Genomic DNA, 22,329 nt, shown 5'->3' with positions numbered 1-22,329 from the left:
CGGAATAACAGAATAACAAGTCGTTCCACTGATTAATTGTTCTATGTGGCAGGAAATTTCTAGATTGTTTCTCTCCTTGAAAACACAAGTCAGTCACTTGCGTTTTGTACAGTAAGCCATGATTAAACCAACTATCTCTTTATAGAAAGACAATTTTCAATTGTTTTTTTGTGGCCTGTACTGATTGTTCTCAGGGTTTTCAAATCTCTGGGCTGCTATGTTTTTTTGCATCTCCCAGTTCACTCTCTTCTAAAACTTTCTGTTGATTTGTCTGCTTATCGAAAGCTAATTTCTGGGATTTGCTTTCCATGCATTGGAAAAACCTAGTGAGTCAGCAAAACAGTTTTTCCGAAGTGCTAGCCAGGTTAGTTTAGTATGAATCTCTGGAGTTCCAATATTGAGCTATCCTTCAAACGCCTCCGAGAACGTTGAAGGAAGAAACAAAATCGTAGTTTAGTATTTTTCTTCTCCATTCTGTTTTACTAGATACCGGTTGGTTCTGATCAATATAATCTTGGCTTCACTAGATTGAATAGAATTGGGATAGCTAATTTTTACCAATCTCATTTTGAGAGCTTTGTTCTTGACAAGAAGAAAGAAATCAAATCTTTGGATCAGATTAATAAATATAACTTTTTTCTCTTGTTTTTCCAAGATTAAATGCACAATATTTCCCACCTAAGAAAAATCTATTTTCATGAAAATAGCATATTTCTGAATATTTCTCTCCTAATATTTCTTTTTTGTGTGTGTGCTTATTTCCTAATTGATGCAGTTTATATGCAATTTTCTCCAATATTTTGTCTCCATAACTATTTAATGTCCCCATTTTGTGGATGCTTCCTTCTAATGTATTCATTTTGTAAATTTCTTTTTCCCTCATTCTTGATGTCAAGTCATTAAAACATCATTACTGTTATCAACAACAGTGAATATATATTGTCAACACAATTGTGATTATACTTCTTCCCATGTACTGAATGGTGTTAGCCGTAATAATAATGTTAATGGGATTATACAGATATTTAGAGTTCTTGAAATGCACCTGTTAAACTTCTAAATGTGAAATGATTAAATGGTGATTTCTAAACAGTTGTATCCATCTTTACATGTATCTGCTTGTTTGTTTGTTTGTCAGTTGGTTGAGGATAAGACAGTTTCACGAGTTCATGAAGAATTTAAGAAAGAACTTCTTAGACTTACAAGTAGCCCTCAACTCTGAGCCAAAATTGAACCCAACATTTCCTTTGCTAAGCGAGACATTTGTTAAGTGAATTTTGCCCCGTTTTATCACCTTTCTTGCCACAGTTGTTAAGTGAACCCCTGCAGTTGTTAAGTTAGTAACACTATTGTTAAATGAATCTGGCTTCCCCAAGGTCACAAAAGGGGATCCCATGACCTTACGACAACAGTCATAAATTCGAGTCAGTTGCCAAGCGTCTGAATGTTGATCACATGACCATGGGGATGCTGCAATGGTCATAAGTGTGAAAAATGGTCACAAGTCACTTTTTTTTTCAGTGATGTCACTTTGGATAGCTACTAAATGAACTGTTGTAAATTGAGGACTACCTGCATATACTATATGTCAGCTTTTATACTGTAATGTAACTGTAATGCAACCATGTGGAAAGTCAGGCCCAATTCCACTTTGTCTTCTTAGGACCTGAGTTGTGCAAAAGATGTGAGAAAAAAAGGGGATGATGGGTCATCAGGAACCAGGTCTCATCACTTTGAGTTGAAGTCCAAAGTGCTTGTTTTAAAAGGAAAGCAAAGTGTCTCCTTATGATGGCTTTTTGTCCTGTGTTATTTTATTCGCAACTCAGGTTGACCCCTGAAGGGCTAAATTGACATAGTCTTGATTGCTTTCACCTCTGGTTTCTCAGGAAAGGGGTGGGGGGAAAATGAGGATCTCCCCATCTAAATGCCGTTTTGCCTTTTTAAATTCTGCACCATCGGAATGGGGAATTTATCCAGGGAAAGGAGAAATTCCTCAACCACTTCTTAAAAGCAGGACTTTACCCTTAGTAGTGACAGCACCATCACTAGTGGAAAAGAAAAACTCATCAGGATGTTTACCTGCTGGTGTTTTCTCTTGGGTTTTAATGGAAGTGTAGGAAATCAGAGGAAGCAGCCCATACAACTTTGTCTGGATGTCAGCTCTTCAAGCTGGGTTTCTAACACAGCTAAAGGACACATTGGGTTGTTCTGCATTCATTTCCTGGTTAAATGCTGCCTAATAGTTTTGGAACTTCTCTTGAAGTTCCAAAACTCACCTAAAAACTGGAAGATTCCTACCTTAAAACCCAAATGCTTTTAATCCATTTGATCAAGGGGATTTACATGTCCACAAACAAGTTAGCTGGATCTGTGTAACCGTCTCAGATATTTTCCTGCTTAGGACCTTGATTCTTCAACATATTGATTGTTTCAGTAAAAGTCTGGAAGGGACTTAACCACCCTTAGTACTCGTTAAAATGTCTTAAAGCAGTGACATCAGTTTTGGGACTCACATAGTAGTTTGGAGGGGAAAAGGTAAAGGAGTCCCTGCAGATTTTACTCCATGGTGCTCATCTCTGGTTTCGAGACCATTGGGCCAGCGCTGTCCAAAGACATTACCATAGTCATGTGGTCAGCATGACATCACAGAATGCTATTACCTTCCTACTGAAGTGGTGCCCATTTATCTACTCGCATTTGCATGCTTTTGAACTGCTATTTTGGCAGGATCTGGGGTAAGGGCAGGAGCTCTGAGCCACCATGCTGCCCTTGGGGGGAAAACAGCTACTTTAATTAATAGGAACGAGGTGTTTTTAACTGCTTGCATCAGTTAAAAAGCACTTTGCAGTGCCTCAGTTTCACAGCATTTTCAAGAATGATAAAGCAGAATTAAATGCAAGAATGATCTTGTGCTAAAAATAGGGAATGTGATACTACAGGTATTATCCCAGAGACTTTTGTGTATATGTAATATTTATGTATGTATATGTGTGTATTCATGTATATGTGCATGTATGTACGTATATGTGTGTATGTGTGTGTGTGAGAAGTTACTTTGACATCTTTCATCATCATCATTATTATTGTTTTATATTTATATCCTTTCTTCCTGGAGTTCACTCTTAGGAGCCCTGCTGTCACAGTAGTTAGAAGGTAGTATTACAGGCTAATTCTGACAACTGCCAGCAGTTCGATCCTGACTGGCCCAAGGCTGACTCAGCCTTTCATACTACCAAGGACGGTAAAATGAGGACCCAGATTATTGGGGGCAATATGCTGACTCTCTAAGCTGCCTAGAGAGGGCTGAAAAGCACTGTGAAGCAACATATAAGTCTAAGTGCTGTTGCTATTTCTATAACGTAGATGGGCATCCTATCTTTTTATCCTTCTGGCAATTTAACCTGAGAGATAAGTCAGGCTGAGGTAACTGGGCCAAAGAAGTGTAATGAGGTCTTCAAGTCGAGACTTGAAGTTGGAACTCTTTGGACTCAATTCCAACACATTATACACTACATTACTTTGCACACTCGATTTTAAAAAGGACCCAGAGGATTAAAATGTGGTTAAGGAACAAGCAGAGAAGTCTATCCGCACACGCACGCACTGACACACACATAGCCACAGAGAATTACTGAGGGAGACTCTGAGTTTCTGACAGCTTGATGTTTTCCACTTGACTATTTTTTGTCAGATGGCATATGTATAATTTATTCTTCTACATAGGCTACTTTGTCTTGAAAATGGCATTTCAAGCTCTCTAATTTTGATATTCCCTTATTTGATTTCAGCTGCAGATAGCAATTTCTATGGGTTTAGGGAATTGGCTCTCTCCTTTTGATACAGTGACTTGGAGCTGTGTTGACATAGAAATATGCTGTTGGCATTTAGTCAGGTAAAAAGAAAAAAATCACCCCACCACAGTCTGCATTTCTACAGTCTTTCATAGGCAGCCATATGCATAGTCCCTTGCAATTAATTCCAACTAAATGGAGATGTAATAAGTGGAAATGTGAGATGGATTGGAAATGGTTTTTGAGTGCTCTTCATAATTATTCAGGGGCAACCAGGGGCAGGAGTACAGTTGTATCAGCTGTATCAGCTGACTTTGGCCAAGGCAGATGGTAGAGAATTCAAGTGTGTGTGTGTGTGTGTGTGTGTGTGTGTGTGTGTGTGTTTATGTGTATGTGCATCAAGTCAGTGTCTCTGCCAGTCTCAATGGTTTATCAGTGCCATTGTAACTTTGCCCAGTCACTAAATGAACCGTTGTTAAGTCGAGAACTACCTGTATTTTAGTCTTTGTGGCTACCTGGATCTGGAACATTATGTAGTTTATGTTGATTAAGAATTTCTGCGTTCTGCTGCTGCCCTGAAATAGTAAAACTATTTAATTGATAATATTTAATCCCTTTTTTTAAAAAAAAACAAAAAATAAAACTCCTCTAACAAACAATTCCTATTATTAAGAAATGCTAGCTAATCTCGTTCCCGTCTCGCTCTTTCTGTCTTAATATAAACACTTATTAAAATGTATGGATTTCTTCTTCAATGGGACACAGACAATTTGAACTGACAAATTTATTCATTCAAAAATTAATGGCTATAGAAATTCAGGCATGGGATGCTATTATATAAAATCTCATAGGTGCTTTTTCAAGGGGCAGCTGGACTTTTTTTTTCCCCTTGAAGACATTTCGCTTCTCATCAAAAAGCTTCTTTGTGAATGGGGGAGAATGGAAAAAAATTATACTCCTTGCAGTCATCTGGTTGTTAGTACTCTCTCTGAGAGTCATTGAGGCCACTTGGAGGTTTCTCTGTGCCCTCAGGATTACTTGAATAGTGCAAATGGGTGTGGAGCCTTCTTGGAACTGCTGAAAGGACTGTGTTGTAAAACCATGACCTGGATGACTGAGAATCTCCATAAGACTATTATATAAATGTATATTCCTTGAATCTTGCTGGGAATGAAGTGCCTGGATTCCAGTCCTGGATCTGAATTCTATACCTTTACTTGTGAGTAATTCTAACTGTGTGCAAAGTAAATGTGCGTCTCCTTGGATTCAAGTTGCTAACCTAATCTGCTTTGTTTCAAAGAATGCACAACTGTGGCAGAGGCTTTGGTGCCTTTGTGGCTTATTATTCATCTGTGTTCATTATGTGAAACTTGTGTAGCATAAAAATGTGAAACACTTGACTGCGAAAAAATTGGATAGAAGGGAACCAGAAATTTATAGCTGTTCTGTACTTAGCCAGAGATAAATACATTCTTTTCCCCTCTTTTTTTCCCATATGACCGTGGCTAGTAGTAGTACTGGAGAGATGTTCTCTAATGATAAGAGTATATTTTATATGGGCAAAATCCCTCCTGCTGTTTAGAACTGGAAATCTGAATGAAAACCATAGGAGTCTGGGCTGTTTCTGATAGAAAGCAGTTTTTAACAGCATGAATTTATGAAAATACTTGCTTCAAATGAGAGTTTATTATTCTTAGCGCTAGAAATGATGCCTCATTTATTAAATTAAACCACACAGACAGATCTTCCTTTGATTATACAAGAATGAAGGCTAGAGTTTTATCTTGGGGACTCTTTGCTTTAATTTAAAGAGTTTGTTTGCACAGCTGACAATAGTTCAGTATGAACAATAGGGCAGAATAAAATATTTATTTTAATAGGTAGTGGCCAGGTGTCCTATATAACAGATGTATGTTTGGAACACCCAATGTAAGAACCCGAATATAAATTGACTGGCCTGTTAAGTGGCCAAGAGTGATTGTGAGATTGTATAAACATATATCGAGGATGCTTAGTAATATTAGTTCTATATTTATTTATGTTCTACATTTTAAAATTCCCATCAGCAATAAACCTCTTCCTTGTATACTTGTTAATGATAGGATAGAAACCTCTTGGAATACAATGTGTCAGGGGTCTTCAAACGTGGCCCTTTTATGACTTGTGGACTTCAACTCCCAGAATTCCTCAGCCAGGCACATGTGCCTGGCTGAGGAATTCTGGGAGTTGAAGTCCACAAGTCATAAAAGGACCAAGTTTGAAACCCCTAACATATGTAATATGTAATAGAACAGCATACAAAGGTAGTTTCTGGAGCTGTGGTGGTGCAGTGGTTAGAATGCAGTACTGCAGGCTACTTCTGCTGACTGCCAGCTGCCTGCAGTTTGGTGGTTCGATTCTCACCTGCTCAAGGTTGACTCAGCTTTCCATCCTTCCAAGGTCGGTAAAATGAGGACCCAGATTGTCGGGCCAGATGCTGACTTTGTAAACCGCTTAGAAAGGGCTATAAAGCACTGTGAAGCAGTATATAAGTCTAAGTGTTATTGCTATTCTAGTGTAAAATTGTCTCACACAATAATAGTATGGATCTCCCTTACAAGATGCTTCTCTTTTCTAGCACATCCTGATCTCCCCATGTAACCTCACTCCGTTTTCCCATGTGTTGAGAATTTATGAACCTTACGTACATTAGGAAGCTGAATAAGGATTTTACAAAGCTAAAAAACATCATCATAAAACTACTGTGCCAGAATAAATAAATTACAAACAAAGGAGGATGACAGGGAGAGGGAGGAGAAGGAACGGGGGAAGATAATGATCCTGGAAAACAATCAAAACTCGAAATAAACAAGAAATAGTCTATACCCGAAGAGTAGCAATGAGGCTATCATGGTAATGTGCCTAGAAGGTGAATTCCATAATTTGGGTGCTATCCCAGTAAATATATCCCTATCAATAAATAACGTGAAGGAACAAGAAATCAGCAAAGACTCTCCAGTTGGCAGGCAGACACGAAGATTTCCAGCAAACTAAAGTATTCTGAGAAATCCTGCTTTATTTATTAATTTCCCCATTCATAGCGTTAGCTTTTCCTTGAGTACTTTTGGCTAGAAGACATGCTTACGAATCCATGTGGTGCTTGTGTTCTTGGAAGGAATTACCCCAAATAACTTTAATGCATGACTGATTACTCATCCACAAAAATGCTTCCATTTTCCCACCTTAGCCAGCCAAGGCAGAGCACTTGCTGTGCTCTGATGTGCACAATGAGGTTGTCACTTCTACTCTTGCAACACATGTTGTGACAGGATGTCCTTGTTGCCTATCTGTCATTAGGGCACAGCTATCACAATTTGTAACCCGGTCTTCTGTTGTACAAAAAGTGCTGTTTGTACAACAGCAATAAACTATGCCTCCTGCTAACCATAGGATGGGAGAAAAGGATGAGGTGTGAGGGTGTGGCAGAAGCTCCTGTTGAATATGGGGATGAATGTGTAGAATTGGCTACCGTCGGAGCTCTATAAAATTGATCAAGAATCACAGCAGTGGACACCAGTTTCATCTTTAGAAACATCTCTAAGCTTTGCTGTAATAGATGTTTGCTACTTCAAAACACAGCTCTCGGCTTCATTGAGCAGTCAAAGCAAAGCACAAGTTGGCTTTTCAAGACACTTTTTCCCCCCTCCCTTCTGTTCAGTCAATCCAATTCTCAGAGGAAAGTGCCTGCAGTTTTTTTTGGCAAGAGTTTTCAGAAGTGGTTTGTCATTGCCTCCTTCCTGAGGCTGACTAAGATTACCTAGCTTTGTATCTAAGGTGGGACTCGTTTCCTGGTTTCTATACTGCTGCCTTAACTACTATGCCAAACTGACTCTCTTTGAAAGCATCATACTAGTTTATTTCATGCAAAGTATTAGAAACACACACACATATACTCTCTCTCTCTCTCTCTCTCTCTCTCTCTCTCTCTCTCTCTCTCTCTCTGTATATATGTGTGTGTGTGTGTGTGTGTTAATAATTATATTAAAAATGTGATCCCTGGGTGTATCCATATCCAAAATCAATAAATAAACGTGAGCACCAGGGACCGGCATTGTAAGCCCTGATGATGTCGGCAGATGCCGACGAAAGCTAGGAGTTTTTTAGGTATTTTAGCATTAAATTTAATTATTTTATTGTACTCCCTGGTGCTCACATTTATTTATTGATTTTGGATATATATATATGTGTGTGTGTGTGTTTGTGTATACCTCATATATACTGTGTGTGTATGTGTATTGAACTAGATAAGAAATAAAATCAGCTTATATGTATGTATGTATATGTATGTTTGTGTGTGTGTATGTGCCCATGCCTCTCTGTGTTGTTTATTTATTTATTGAATTTGCATCCCACCTTTATTATTTTTTTTACAAATAACTCAAGGTAGCAAACACATCCAACACATGTTCCTTCTCCTATTTTCCCCACAAGAGCAACCCAGTCAGGCGCATTATGTATGCATGCATGCATGCATGCATGTATGTATTGTTATTCATTTATTTTATGGCATTTTTTACAAAGTGGAAATGCACCATTCTCATTTATTCTTATGTATCACCTGAGACAAAGTGCTGTTTTCATGAAGGTCCCTTCTAGGGGTGCAAGAGTTTGTAGGTAAAGAATTCTATTCTGAGTTTCCATAATATGTCCCCTATAGAATAAGTATAGAATAAGATTGAAGGCTTATATACCTGGCAGCATAGTGCCAGACTACATCAGAAACAAGTTATTATTTCTTTTGTTTAGATGATCGTTACTTATAACAAATAATGCAAAATAGGGGCATTTCCCCCCCATGTATCAAGTCTGTCTGTTGCAGGCAATTTGGAGGGGAGGCATCTTTTCAAATTTATTGTGGTGTAAACAAGAAAATTGACATTCTACTCATGGATTTTGAGAAAATACCCATATTATTGAATGCTTTAAAGACCTTAAATGAAAGAGATAAGCAGCTCTTGTTGGCATTCATCTAGCATTTATTCTACATCTTTAAAATCCAATCTCAGATGGTGCTTCAGCATCACATAGATCAAGTTATCCGCCTGCTAATATATCTCACCCATGAAAAATAGGCATTGTGCTTCAGTGATAAGGGCTAACACATCTATAACTCAGAGGCTGACTGGACTGTGAGAATAAGTAATCACATCAAGATAAGTTAAGGTTGGGCGGGAAAATCTACATTTAATAAGCACGTGGAGAATTCTGCTTAAATTATATGAAATTTAGATGTTTGTGTTTATTAATCAATATCTTTACAGCGATCAGATACCATAACGCATACACCATCAACACTAAGTCTGTGCTTAAAGTAACACAGATAATGTACTAAAAGAATAGAAACAACCATATTAAATGACAAGAAGGAATAGCAATTAAGGAAAAAAATTGGAAATTGCCCTTAAACTGCCTGCTAAGAGATAGATCTATTTTATTGCAGCTGAAGGCCAGCTGCTTAAAATAACTTATAGGGAGAAAATATGCAGATCTCAATGCAATATAAAATAAATAAATGCCCACTAATAAAAACTAAAAGAAGGAACCGGGAAGGTAGGGAGTTGAGTACCGTTTAACATTAGAAGAACACAGTAAAATATACATTTTATAGTATGTAAATTGCAATTAATGGCTATACTACAACTTTTAGCCACTTTTCTGAAGGCTCGACTGAACACTTAGATAACAAATGCACTATTCTCTCTCGGTGCCAATTCAAGTATTTTGCAATTAAATGGAGTAAGAGTTCCACTGCCAGGAAGATACAACTAGCTGTTTGAGTTTCAGCATCGGAAAGATACACCCTCAATCTTGGAAGGAACATTGTTATATTTCCCCGGTCTGTTCATCAAAGCGAAGATGTCTTGCACTGCCAGTGAATGCTCTTTAAGGTGATAGATTGGAAATAAATGCTGATATATTTGTAAGCCTTTACCTGCTCAATCAACAGAGTTGTTAATTTTCCATGTGTAAGGCAGATTAAAACATTGCTTTGTGAATATCACAAGCTTGGTTTTTGAATAGTTGATTTCTAGCATTTAGATCGTGCCAGTACATAAACACTTCATCTCAGCCCTCTTGTGAAGCAGCGAATGACAGTATCATCATCATATAATAGTATGGAAATTAGACTAAGGATTAAGGATGGAAGGTGGGATACAAGTACAGTGAGAGCTCTTATAATCTCATTGGAAAGATAATGAGTATAAACTGGTTCAGCTCTTTGCCATTGGCACAGTAGACTTGCATCTAATGTTTTGAGTAAATTATCATTAAGTTAAGAAGACAACAATCCATAGAAGAAGCTGTCAATTTTTGCCATTACTTGATCTGGGAAACTAGTTGAAATCCATTCTCAAATCTATGGAAACAGTATGGACAGATTTCCTTGGAAGCGGTAGAATATTTTGATGGCAGATGGTGCCAAATAATCCATTGATCAACTATGTATCCCCCAATAATTTGGGGGGAAATTATCAAATCAGAAAATTTTGGGAAGAGATTTTTTTGCATATAATTTACTGATTACAGCCAAGCATGATTAGATAATAGTTATCCAGGTGGTCTATTGGACTTCCTAAGGAGTTACTCTGGTCTTGGGGACTGAAAAAGAGGTGTCATCTTAGATAAGCAAGGAGGAAAAACAGACCCACAATTTCCTGGAGCTTTGCTATTTTTTAACTGACGATTTAAGGATAGTTTTTTTTCAGACTCCGAAATGAAAGGACAGTCAGTGAAGAACTAAGGAGTATGAACTTGATTTGTATGTAAAATAAAGTTAACCAATATGCATTGCAAATTTTAGACTGCATTAAATTATCCTATCCAAGACAATGTCTCATGGCTTAAGAAATAGAGGAACAATGCACTGACTAGAACAAAGAGTCGTGTCTTGCGTGGGCACAGTAAATCATTCTGCCACATTTAACCAACTGGCTCATCATATTCTTATTTTACAGGAGGGACTCAACATTTCTGTTCTAGAGAGAGAAAAAATGTTGCCTGGGAATAAGGATTGTTGTTGATTTTAGCAGCTTTGGATCTACTGATCACTAAAGCTTTGTCGTAGATGCATATCTTGTCAAACCAGAATTTGGAAAGTATAGTGTGAACATTTGAGGTTAGCCCAGGAGAAAAATTTAAACAGGACCGTCATGATTTGATATATATTTATTGCTATCTGTATCTTCTTTGTGTTGTGGATGTATCATTTTGCTGCCCGGCTTTAGATATGCTTNAGATATGCTTAAGATGTGAACATCTGCATTCTGAAATTTTGATGTGAACTTTCTTACATGCAACATCTTCTCAAGAACTTTGTAATAACCTGCCATTATCCAAAGCATGGTGAAATATCTATTAAAAGTAGAAGATGACTATCATAGTGAGAGATGATACAAAAATCTGGAGAGCAGAGAGCCAATTCTTCAACAATTAGCGTAAAATTCACTTTCCTAAAACTAATCTTTTCTTTTTGGTGTTCTGGAGAGACACCAGTATTGGTAGACCATCTTAAAAGTTAGCTGTACCAATCTCCACTCCTTGTATAAACACCCTTATCTTTCAAGCAATGTGAACTGAACAAGGAGTCCCTCTCTTCATTTGCTCAGGAAATATTGGAAAAAAGTGTGTTGTCACCTGGGGCCATCCTTGTGACCTAAGAACAACAAAAATGTAATTTTGTTATTTAAGCTTCCATGAGTGTGATTAATCAATGAGTTAAAGCCTCCTGCTAGCTGATATATAAAGGACAGTAAAGGAGTGTATATATAACTAATCCTATATCTTTTCTGGTCAAGCTGTTGTTTGATTTGGGGGGGTGGTGGTGATATAAGATTCTTTAGTCTTAATCCCTGGGTTTCATTAGACTAGGTTTCTGTTGACCATGAAGTGGTTTTTATAACAAGTATGCGGGAGAGAAAATAAAAATAAAAAGCTTTGTTTGTTCATGCTTCTACGTGTCAGAGAAAATTGACAATATTCTCTGTGCTTTGCTACTATTTTCCAATAAATTCCCAACTGCACATTCTTAGACAGTTTCAAAGCTGAGACTATAGATCAACCTGAATTCAACATTGATGTAGCATTTGCCTTGCCGGTTATGGCAACTTTTGGGTGTGACTATATCAAATATTATTCTCTTGGCTTTACAGCATATTCTTTTCTAATCAGAATGCTACTATTCTCTTACAGATGCAGCTTTTTGTAGCCACACTGCTCATCAGGTCTATTGAGAGAACTAAATAAGAGTGACACCCCCCTCTCTCTCTGTTATACGATACTATTTGAACAGAAGAGTCTTCTTTCCATTGCTGTTATATCTATTTACTGTCATGCAGAAGAGTATTTTTTTTTCTCTCAAATCGTGAAGGCACATTTCAATCTAATATCCCAGAGGATAAAGGATTCTTAGTAGCCAACTGTGACCAATTTGCTAGGCAACTTGTAGCTAGAATCGTTCATATTCTTTCCAGTTTGATTTCTGCTGGTCTCAGAGGATTATTTTAGGGCTCGCCTTATCTGGTTTTGATGAATATTGTTTGTTTGTTTTTCCTGTTGAGATTATCAAGGGTACAAGTGTGACTTTGGTAATTTGAGACCACTGTATGTTTGTTAAATTCTTGTCTGATGTGCTTTGTAGAATCATCTCTATTGACCGCTTAATTGGTCACTAGTTTAAAAAATGGTCAATACTTTTACTGGAGAAAGGGGGAGAGAGAGAGAGAAAGAGAGAGAGAGAGAGAGAGAGAGAGAGAGAGAGAGAGAGAGAGATCTTTCAAGGAGGCAGTTATCTTTCGAATAGCTTGTTTTTGTGGACATGTATGCGCAAGTACACATGTGCATATATTAATCAAACTACTTTAAATCAAGGGACCAAGCATGTGAGGAGAAGCAATTTGGAAGGAGTCTTGGATAATGTCAGTTTCGTGAAGCCATAGTAGCTTAGAGCAAAACAGCCTCCTCTTTAGTTCCCTGCAGCATATATTTTGGATCTATTGTTCTATAGCGGGAAAGAGCAGATTAGAGAATGGCGCGGCTATTCTATTTTGCAAGATCAGTTGGTTGATTGATTGATTGATTGATTGGCTGTCTGAATTCACACAACTTTGGGCAAGTCACGTAAGTAAAAGTAAAAACATAATCCTACACCAACAGTGAAGTCAAATGACAGGCAAGCATAAATAACTTCTCCATACTAATTTCAATATCCGCCTCTTCATGTTGCACACCTTTATCATATTTTCAGGATTCTGTTATACCATCCCTTGTCAACTTACATTCACATTTTTAAGGCTGATACTTAAAAAAGTTCATTATCTTTAACTTGGGCAGAAATTCTAGTATTTTGATTTATTTTATTTGTCCTATTTACACGATGCCTATCATATTAAGACACTCTGGGCAGCAAACAAGCAAAACCCGGTTTGGTCTAGTGGTTAAGGCACCAGGCCAGGAAACAAGAGACCATGAGTTCAAGTCCCGCCTTCAGCCATGAAAGCCAGCTGGGTGGCTTTGGGGCAGTCACTTTCTTCTCAGCCCAACTCAGCTAAGAGAGTTGTTGCTGAGGAGACAATAGGAGGAACAAGGTGTGTTGGTTATGTTCACCACTTTCAGTTATTGTAAAAATAATAAAGGTAGAACATAAACCAAAGTTGCCATTAAAAGAAAACAAAACAAGATCCAGTGCAATCAACATCGTCACCAATCATAGACAACCTTACTCCTAGCTTCCACAACTGAAGAGCAGGTCCTACTTGGCCTTCTGAAAAATGTCTAACAAGAATAAATAATATGCACACTCCCATAGGAATAAACATGACGTACTGTGATTAATATTGGCTTCCAATTTAGCAATTATAATTAATAAGGGAACACTATGGTATAACAATTAATGTACTGGATTAGGACTTGGGAGTTTGGATTCAAATCCAACATCCATTTATGAAGTTCATTAGGTTTTGTGGACCAGCCATTCTGTCTATGCCCAGCCTCGTTCATAAAGTTGTTATGGTTACAAGAGAGGAACAAGAAAGGAAGAAGAAAAGTTTTTGGAAGCAAATCAGGATAAGCATAAATCTAGGAAGCAAATAAAGAGAAACCTGATCATGGTTAATAATTACGGTTATTAATCTCCATGAAGCATTTCAAATCAATGGCTCAGTTTGGGCTAGATGCAGTCTCTTCATCCAGGGGTGTTCACAATGGTCTGTTGGTTGTCTGTTTGCCCTAGGTGTAATGAATGTTTATTCTGTAGAGGAAAACATAAAATAAAATTAAAACAACTAAAATATCTGCAGCGTAGGAGCTTTTGTTTAGCGAGAAAGCACAGTTGCCATGGCTGTGATAAGATCCTTTTGTCTCTTTAGCACATGGCAAAAATCGGTTTGCCAGATTCCTCCCTCTAAAAGTTCCATAATTTCTTTCTGTCCGTTCTGTTGTTCTCTAACAGCATGAAAGAAGACGCAATACTGCAGCCTCTGAGGTCCACAAATGGCTCACTTTGGACATTGGCCCACATTTTAGGACCTTCTCTTTTCCTGTCCTTGATTTTATGTAACTGCTAGTTTAGAATGTCATCCTCGTATGGATATAAATAGGAAGGGGTAGCCTCTGTGGCACTTTTCCCCCCCTCCTAATTTACCCTCAGTCCATCATCTGGCTCTCCAACCTGGCTTAAGAACCATTCTGCAGTTGTCAAATTTGGTCAGCTATGCCTTGTGTTTTCACTGGGGGCAAAAAAAAAGGCTTTCAGCAAATGAAAATTTCTCAGGGCATGCTTAAAGATAAAAGTTATCTCAGTCAAGCATAACTTGCCATTTCTTGATGGGCATGTTTTGAGAACGTTGTCTTGGTTGTTTATAAAACCAGCTGTCATAAGTTGTAATCGGTAAATGGGGCATCTGGATGTTAAATAGCTCGTGGTTGCATGTTTTTAGCTCAAAACCTGATGTGCCCTGCCAGTCTTGTAAGAGACTTACAATGCCTTGAGCGATGCCCTTCATGGCGTGTTTTTGAATCCTACAATGTTCTGTTCTTTTTTTCCCCCTTAATGTTTTAATACTCTACTAGAATATCTAGCGTGAGTTAATAACAATGAGGTAATCTAAGTATGAGCTTCCTTCCCCCGTGCTCATTTTTCTTTTCATAAGATGTGAAAAAAAGGATTGCATAAGTATTGGTTTCTTGGAATATTATACTTGAGTAGCTTAGAAGTGCCAATGAAAATTTCACCAAATATTTGAGGTCTCTGCTTGGCACTTTGAAAACTGATTTCTCTCTTGAGAGTTCATAAAAGGTGAGAGATGAAATAAAAAGGAAATTACTCTTTCCAATTTCCCTTTCAATTCCCTGGGAATCCACACTAGGTAGAAGACTCAAAGTATATAGAGTGTAAGAAGTGGTAAGAATGTTCTTCTATTCTGTGGGAGTGCTTTTCTGTGTCTGGGGCCAAGATGAGCAGCCAAGCTCAAAGTGAAGTGAATCAGTTTTAGGAAATCCAGGTAAGGCCTCCTAGGGCAGAGTGAGAAGTAACTGGAATGCAAGGATGTGAACAGGTAGAAAGAGATTTGCACCCATTTAAGTCTTACAGCCAACTCTCATCCATAATCTTTGGATCTATATCTGTATTTTTTAAATTCCTAAATATCCTATATGGATCTGTGCCCTCCTTTGTGTGTCAATCATAATTTTCTTTTATTTATTTTATAATCTTTCTGGTCTATGTGTGCCATGGAGCCATTTTGTGAATGTTTATAAGGTTATCATATTAAGCACCAATGAATAGAGAAGCATTGTCATAAAACTTCAAGAAACTGGCAGCCATCACTGTCTTTATCCTGGCTTATTACCACTTGAAAAACTGGTAAAAATGGATTATTGCTGCTTTTGGGTTTTTGATTTGTTTATCTAATAAGATGCTTGGCTGTATAGTTTATGCTGTTAAGATTATATCATAAATCGAATATGAGCTAGTAGACCTTTGAAGTATTGATCATAACTGATCTTTAACATTGTTTTTGTATAGAACTTATTCCTTTCTCTTTTGAATGTGAAGAAGGTATGTTGGAAGCATTGAAGTAGCTTTGTTGTGGAAAGAAAGGACTTGAGCAAGCTCTTTGAAGAAGGAAAGGTTTATTTGCGCAGGTTCAGAAAGCAAGGGGTCTGAACTCCGAGGAGTGTTCAGAGAGCACATATATAGTTCATACAACGTATGCATTTCCTGACCCCTCTGGACCCCATATATGGTAATATTGTAAACATTGTGTTCTCAGCATTCCTGATAGTATGGAAAAATACCAGACGGTTGAACATTGACACAGAGAGATAAAAATAGGGAATTGGCTACTAAGCAAAGCAGAAAACAGGATATGGCTTAAACGGTCAAGGACAGTGGGGTAGAGCATTATCTCGAGACTCAGCAATTTCTGGAATGCTCTCTAACCCACTTCAGCTTCATGATTTGCATTCTGGTTAGGTTCTCATCTGTCTTGCATTCTAATTTTTTATTTCATATGCTAGTCTGGTGGTGGTGGTGGATGTAAATAGGGATATTACATCTAAGGAGACCATGATCTCATCAGGAGCCACAATTAAGTCTTGTAATTTTGTCAGAAATTGTCTGGATGATGTGATTGTACTGTTTAGAGCTTTGAGCATGTGCCATTCAAACCATTGTTAAAACAAAATACGCAACTTCTCTGGACCAAACTTTAAACTCTGATAGTCTTTAAAAGCTTTAGAGCTCAAACTTGGCAGTTTGACATGGCATGGCTTGATGCTAATCTTTATTGTATGCTAGAATGCTTTATGCAGTTGATTGCTCTCTCATCATAAAATATGGGACCTCCTTATACACATGGTAGTTTATTTAAGGCATCTTTTTTTTTCTTTTGTTAGTGTTTTAACACATATTTAGCCTTGTGCTTCTCAGCCTTAGACCTAGGGGACTGTAGGTTGTTGACATAACAAACATATCTGCCCTGAGAAATTTCATTCATTGGTGATGCTCAACAATTGTTACCCATCACTTCTTCCTTTACCTCAATTGCAAAATCGCTGTCCTAGGTACTGAATCCTACCACTGATATCTGAATTCATAACTATGCTTCTGTGCTTGGCAGCCAAGTTAAGCTAGGATTTCTGGATTTATACTCTTTCATTTGGCCTATTTGATTTGGTCAGTAATGAAGCAGGATACTGATGGCTATAACTCAAAACCTGAACATTCCTATTTGTTTTATTTTTATTTTGCAAAATGGGATTGCAGAACTACGGAGTGCAAAACTGACTAAAAAAAAAAGACTAAGCAGATCAAACTACCCCCCCCCCCTCAACACTCCACAAAATAAAATTAACCAAGCCAAAGCAAAAAAGGGAAAAAATGCAGATTATAATTAATCCCATGTTGGCCTGACATGCTTACATATTACATAAACATATAGAAATTGTAAACCACATCGTGCAATTTGAAGACCTTCTCGAACGTAACAGTATTTGTTGCAGTTTTACTCTCATTATTTCAGCATTAACACAGAAGAGGGAAATAAATTCAGTTTAGGGGGAGTGTAAATTTCTTTTTTTAATTGAGGAGGCTTCATCCTATTGTCCAACAGTGTGCAAAGATTTTCACAGTAAAAGTGAAATGGTTGACTCATGAGGCCCACTGCAGTTAGTCATTTGGCCTTTTTGAAAGAAATGAGAGAACCACAGGAATCACATTTTCAGAAATGGATTAGGAGACAGAAATATGGTTACAAATGGACAGCTTGTTCTCCAGCTGCATTCATGTAACATAAAGGATCCTTCTGAAAGGTTGCTCATGCGAATTTCTCCTAGGGTATAATTAGGTCAGTCCTAGCAACACCGAGCAAGAGGGAGCTGTGTAACTCCAATTCAATCCTCTGTTCAGTGCAGGAAACCAGGCACACATTCAGATTGTAGGTTTACAAACTCCAGTACTTATTTGTATTAACATGATGAGCATTTAATTCATAACCCACCCCATATAATAATCTTAAGTACTTTTGTTGGAGACATGGACTAGGACCCGAAGATAATGCTATAGATACAAAGATAATGCTATAGATACAAAGAGCAACAAAGATGATCAGGGGACTGGAGGCTAAAACATATAAGGAAAGGCTGCTGGAATTGGATATGTCTAGTTTAACGAAGAGAAGGATGAGGGGGGACATGATAGCAGTGTTCCAATATCTCAGGGGCTGCCACAAAGAAGAAGGAGTCAAGCTATTCTCCAAAGTGCCTGAAGGCAGGACAAGAAGCAATGGATGGAAACTGATCAAGGAGAGAAGCAACCTAGAACTAAGGAGAAACTTCCTGACAGTGAGAACAATTAACCAGTGGAACAACCTGCCTCCAGAAGCGGTGAATGCACCAACACTGGAAGTTTTTAAGAAGAGACTGGACAGCCATTTGTCTGAAATGGTATAGGGTTTCCTGCCTGAGCAGGGGGTTGGACTAGATGACCTCCAAGATCCCTTCCAACTTTATCATTATTATTATTATTATTATTATTATTATTATTATTATTATTATTATTATTATTATTATTATTATTATTATTATTATTATTATTAAAATGTACATTTTTTAAAAGTGTATATCTCCACCATAGCAGTAGTGGAAACTCATCCTATGTTCTTTGACTATTGTTCATTGTGGGCCCACATAATTATGAACCTAATTATCTTTAACTTTTGACATGAGAAAAGAATTTTGAATCCTAACAATGACTTTACATCCTCATACATATTTTATGATACTTAAGAAATTACACCCTAGGAGATAAAGTTAGCGCATTTAATGACTTTAAAAAATGGGAAAAGTGACATAGATTTTGAATCATTCTTAAAGAGGGTTTTATAATTTTTATTATAATTAATTTACTATTTTTTTTAAAAAAAAAAATCACATGGGAGTTTCAAATAGCTGGGTTGATAATGCATTTAATTTCTTTGCCACATGTATTATTGATTTTAACAGGAGAAAATAATTACTGTCTTAGTGAATTACTAACATTAAGGAAGAAATGAATTAATAGATTAGCTTGTGTTTAGATCTCCAGCAGCAAAAATGAAATTTTTTTTATTTTTTTATTTTTTTAAAAGCTGGGTTTTCTTTCTGCTGTTATCTAATATCTCACATTTCAGGTGGCTGTTTGTGAGTAAACAAGATAAATATGCTTAAATTTAATAAGCTTCTCTAGAATTATCATGAAATACATTGAAGAATTTAGCAACACCTAAAACCAGGGGTCAACAGTGTGAAGCTCCTGTATCTGTATAGCCTACATAGCTTTTCCAGTGAAGAAAGAAAAGCTATTTCAACCAGACTGACTAGCTAGACTTTTAATATCTCCATATATTTATAATGCTGTCAGTATTTTGGAATCATTAAATAGAAGCAGATTTCATTTATTGGTGATGCAAAGAGGTAGCTTTATTTAGTATTTCTGTTTGTGTCTGTATCCTTGTGAGAACGAGAGGAGAGTCAGTGGTGGGAAAACATGACATAATGGTCCTCATATGTAATAATATATAAGCTGCTGTGAAATCTACAGTGTGCTGCTAGAAATCAAAAGACCGATTTGCAGAGATGAGTAAATCCTCAAGCTGCGGAAAGTACTTGAAAAGTGATTAATCATGATTCCAATGAAAATATATAATATCCAGAGAACAGAGAGTAACTTATTATTCAAGCAGCATACTCACAAAGAATCCTATCGTAGCTGATTTTCAGTTTGGCGGTTCGTCAGAAATAATACTTCTGTCTTTCCTTGTTATTCTAAAGACCATCATTAGATTAAATAACCCTTTGCCAGGACTGCAAATTAAGCAAAGCGAATAAGATCAAATCTGAATGTCTTCAGATATAATCCTGCCCCCCCCCCCAAAAAAAACCCTGAAACTCAAAACTTTCCCTCGTAAATGTCTGAGTAACAAAGTTATTAGTGAATACTACTTTCTTATAGTTTTATAGATCCATTAGAGGTGCTTAGAAATTTTGCTTATTTCCAAGGACTAACAGAAGACATTTATAGAACAGTTGGTTGGACTAAACAGAGTGATTTAAACTTTTGTAGAAACATATGTGCGATTACTTTCAGCATGCATGCAAATTTTGTCAATTGTGTATTTTAAGACTGTTCAAGAGATCCGAGATGAAAATACCAAACCAGCATCACAGTCTGGTTTGGAAGCATCACTGCTTCAGACAGGAAGGCAGTGCAGAGAGTGGTGAGGATGGCCGAAAAGATTATTGGTAGTTCCCTCCCTTCCATCCAGGACATAGCACAGAAGCGTTGCTTGAGCAGGGTCCGTAAGATTGTCTGGGATGCTACACATCCTCTCCACGACCTGTTTTTCTTGTTACTTTCTGGGAGGAAGGAGGGGGCTTCGTGGTATCTGAAGCAGAACATCCAGATTCAGCCATAGTTTCATTCCATACAGCATTAACCTTGTGAACTCTCAAGCTTCCTCCTTCCGTTATATATTCAAGATGGACAGTGTTTAATATTTATTTGTTCTGTATACGTAGGGGTATGGGTCCATACATGTGTTGTATATAGTATGTTTAGATTTGTGTCATGCATGTGTTTCACTTTGAGAGCGGGCAACTAAATTTCATTTTTGATGTCTGCCATTGTGCCCACAGTAAAAAAATGACAATCAAGGTTATCTTATCTATCTTATCTTATTTTATATGCAGTGGGGAGGGGAGAAAGATGGGTAGCTGAAGGAGTGCAATACACAAATTGCTTATTTATAATTTCAGCTACATACGGACATGGATCCAGGAAGCAGCAAGATCAAGTACATCTTGTCAGGTGATGGTGCTGGGACTATCTTCGTGATCAATGACAAGACAGGAGACATCCACGCTATGAAAAGACTTGACCGGGAAGAAAAAGCAGAGTACACGTTGACCGCTCAAGCAGTCGATAGGGATACAAACAAACCACTGGAGCCTCCTTCAGAATTCATTATTAAGGTCCAAGATATCAATGACAACCCACCAGAATTTGTAGATGGCCCATATCATGCGACTGTTCCAGAAATGTCTCTTGTAGGTATGTATGACAGAAAGAGATTTCCACATTTCTTCACAAAGCATTTTATTCCTCCTTGCTTTTTTGCATTTCCAGATTTGTATTTGAGCAAGCTTTCTTTCCAAACAATTATTTTAGTCCCTCTGAAAGATGAATTGTTTGGTGAACAATTAGGTTGTTTTGCATTACAGTTCAGCTATTGTAAGAGTAGTGTTGCTAAAGCTGTTTATCAATATTTGTTCCAGCACATCTTTGTGATACCATTAGCATTAGGTTAATATTTACCTATCTGGAGAATTTCTTTTTTCTTAGTTCATGTGCAGCACTTAGGATCTATGGTTACACGTTAACATCTCCTATATTTCTTTTGAAATATAATTAGCTCTCAGTGGTTATGTGAAAAATGTATCTGAGAGCAAAAAGTCCATTGTTGGATTTTATTCAATTAGCTGTTTGAACTAAGAGAAGTTAAAGCAAAATAAGCACTGAAAATATAGAAGAAGTGTCTTGGGACAATTTTTGGGGACAAAAAACAACTGGTAATGAAGTTTTGCATACTGGAATTTGTTGCACAAAGTTATGGTTAGTAGCACAGGCTCTGTTGTTGGACACTTGCTAACTGGAGTGGAAGGCATACTAACACAATTAGAAAGTTGCTAGATACAATGATCTACATATTTTGATGCAAATGTAGAGTTGGCTTTTTTTTAAATAGAGGTAAACGCAAATGTCACTTCAAATTTAGAGATAAGGACGTGTTAAACCACGTGGCATATCCAATATGAACTGACCCATCAGTTTCCCTATCAGTAAAAACTGCTTCACAGTGATCACTAATTAGTCTGAAAATGCATTCTATGATCCTAAGCTTTCAGTTTAATCTACCTCCTGGAAGATAAAAAGTGATGGTTTCAAATGCATCCTTGAGCTTTTGGTAGAAAAGGGATATTAATTAAACTACACAAGTACAGTCTGCGGTATGCCGTATTTTATAGATCTTTTTTTGCATTATAATAAATGTGGACTGAACCAGCTTCAAATCCCCCCACATTGTTGTGAAGGTAATGACATGATCTGGGCCATCAGGCTATTTTTTTTAATAGCCTGTTACTTCAAAGAATTATTAGAATAAAGTACAGGATATATAATTATATAACATAATAACAATAACAGACTGTGACACTTCAAATGAGAAATGAAATCTCCCCACAGTCCTCACCACACGCCAGGCTAACTAGGTTAGGTTAGGTTAGGTTAATTTAATTTGTATACCGCCCTTCTCCCGTAGGACTCAGGGCGGTTCACAGCATATTAAAAACACAAATACAATATACAGAATACAAAAAAGAAAAAATCATACAAAAATACACAAAATAACCCCACTAAAACCTAATTAAAAGCCAAATATTGATTGCTGTGTTCCCATTAAAATTA

General features: G+C 37.2%; 1 protein-coding gene across 1 annotated transcript in view; it reads left to right on the top strand.

Moving 5' to 3' along the window:
- Nucleotides 1-22,329, top strand: part of LOC107296095 (cadherin-8-like) — a gene marked incomplete at its 3' end in the record, with an annotated part of 114,300 nt that overhangs the window by 27,056 nt on the left and 64,915 nt on the right. Inside the window, exon 2 of the mRNA XM_015825439.1 lies at nt 20,622-20,916. Within this exon, the coding sequence (XP_015680925.1) occupies nt 20,622-20,916 (295 nt within the window). The remainder of the gene's footprint in view (nt 1-20,621; nt 20,917-22,329) is intronic.

The sequence above is a fragment of the Protobothrops mucrosquamatus genome, unplaced genomic scaffold (genome assembly GCF_001527695.2).
Source record: "Protobothrops mucrosquamatus isolate PMUCROS unplaced genomic scaffold, P.Mucros_1.0 scaffold2637, whole genome shotgun sequence".
NCBI classification, from domain to species: Eukaryota; Metazoa; Chordata; class Lepidosauria; order Squamata; family Viperidae; genus Protobothrops; species Protobothrops mucrosquamatus.
This window is presented reverse-complemented; position numbering and strand designations above follow the sequence as displayed.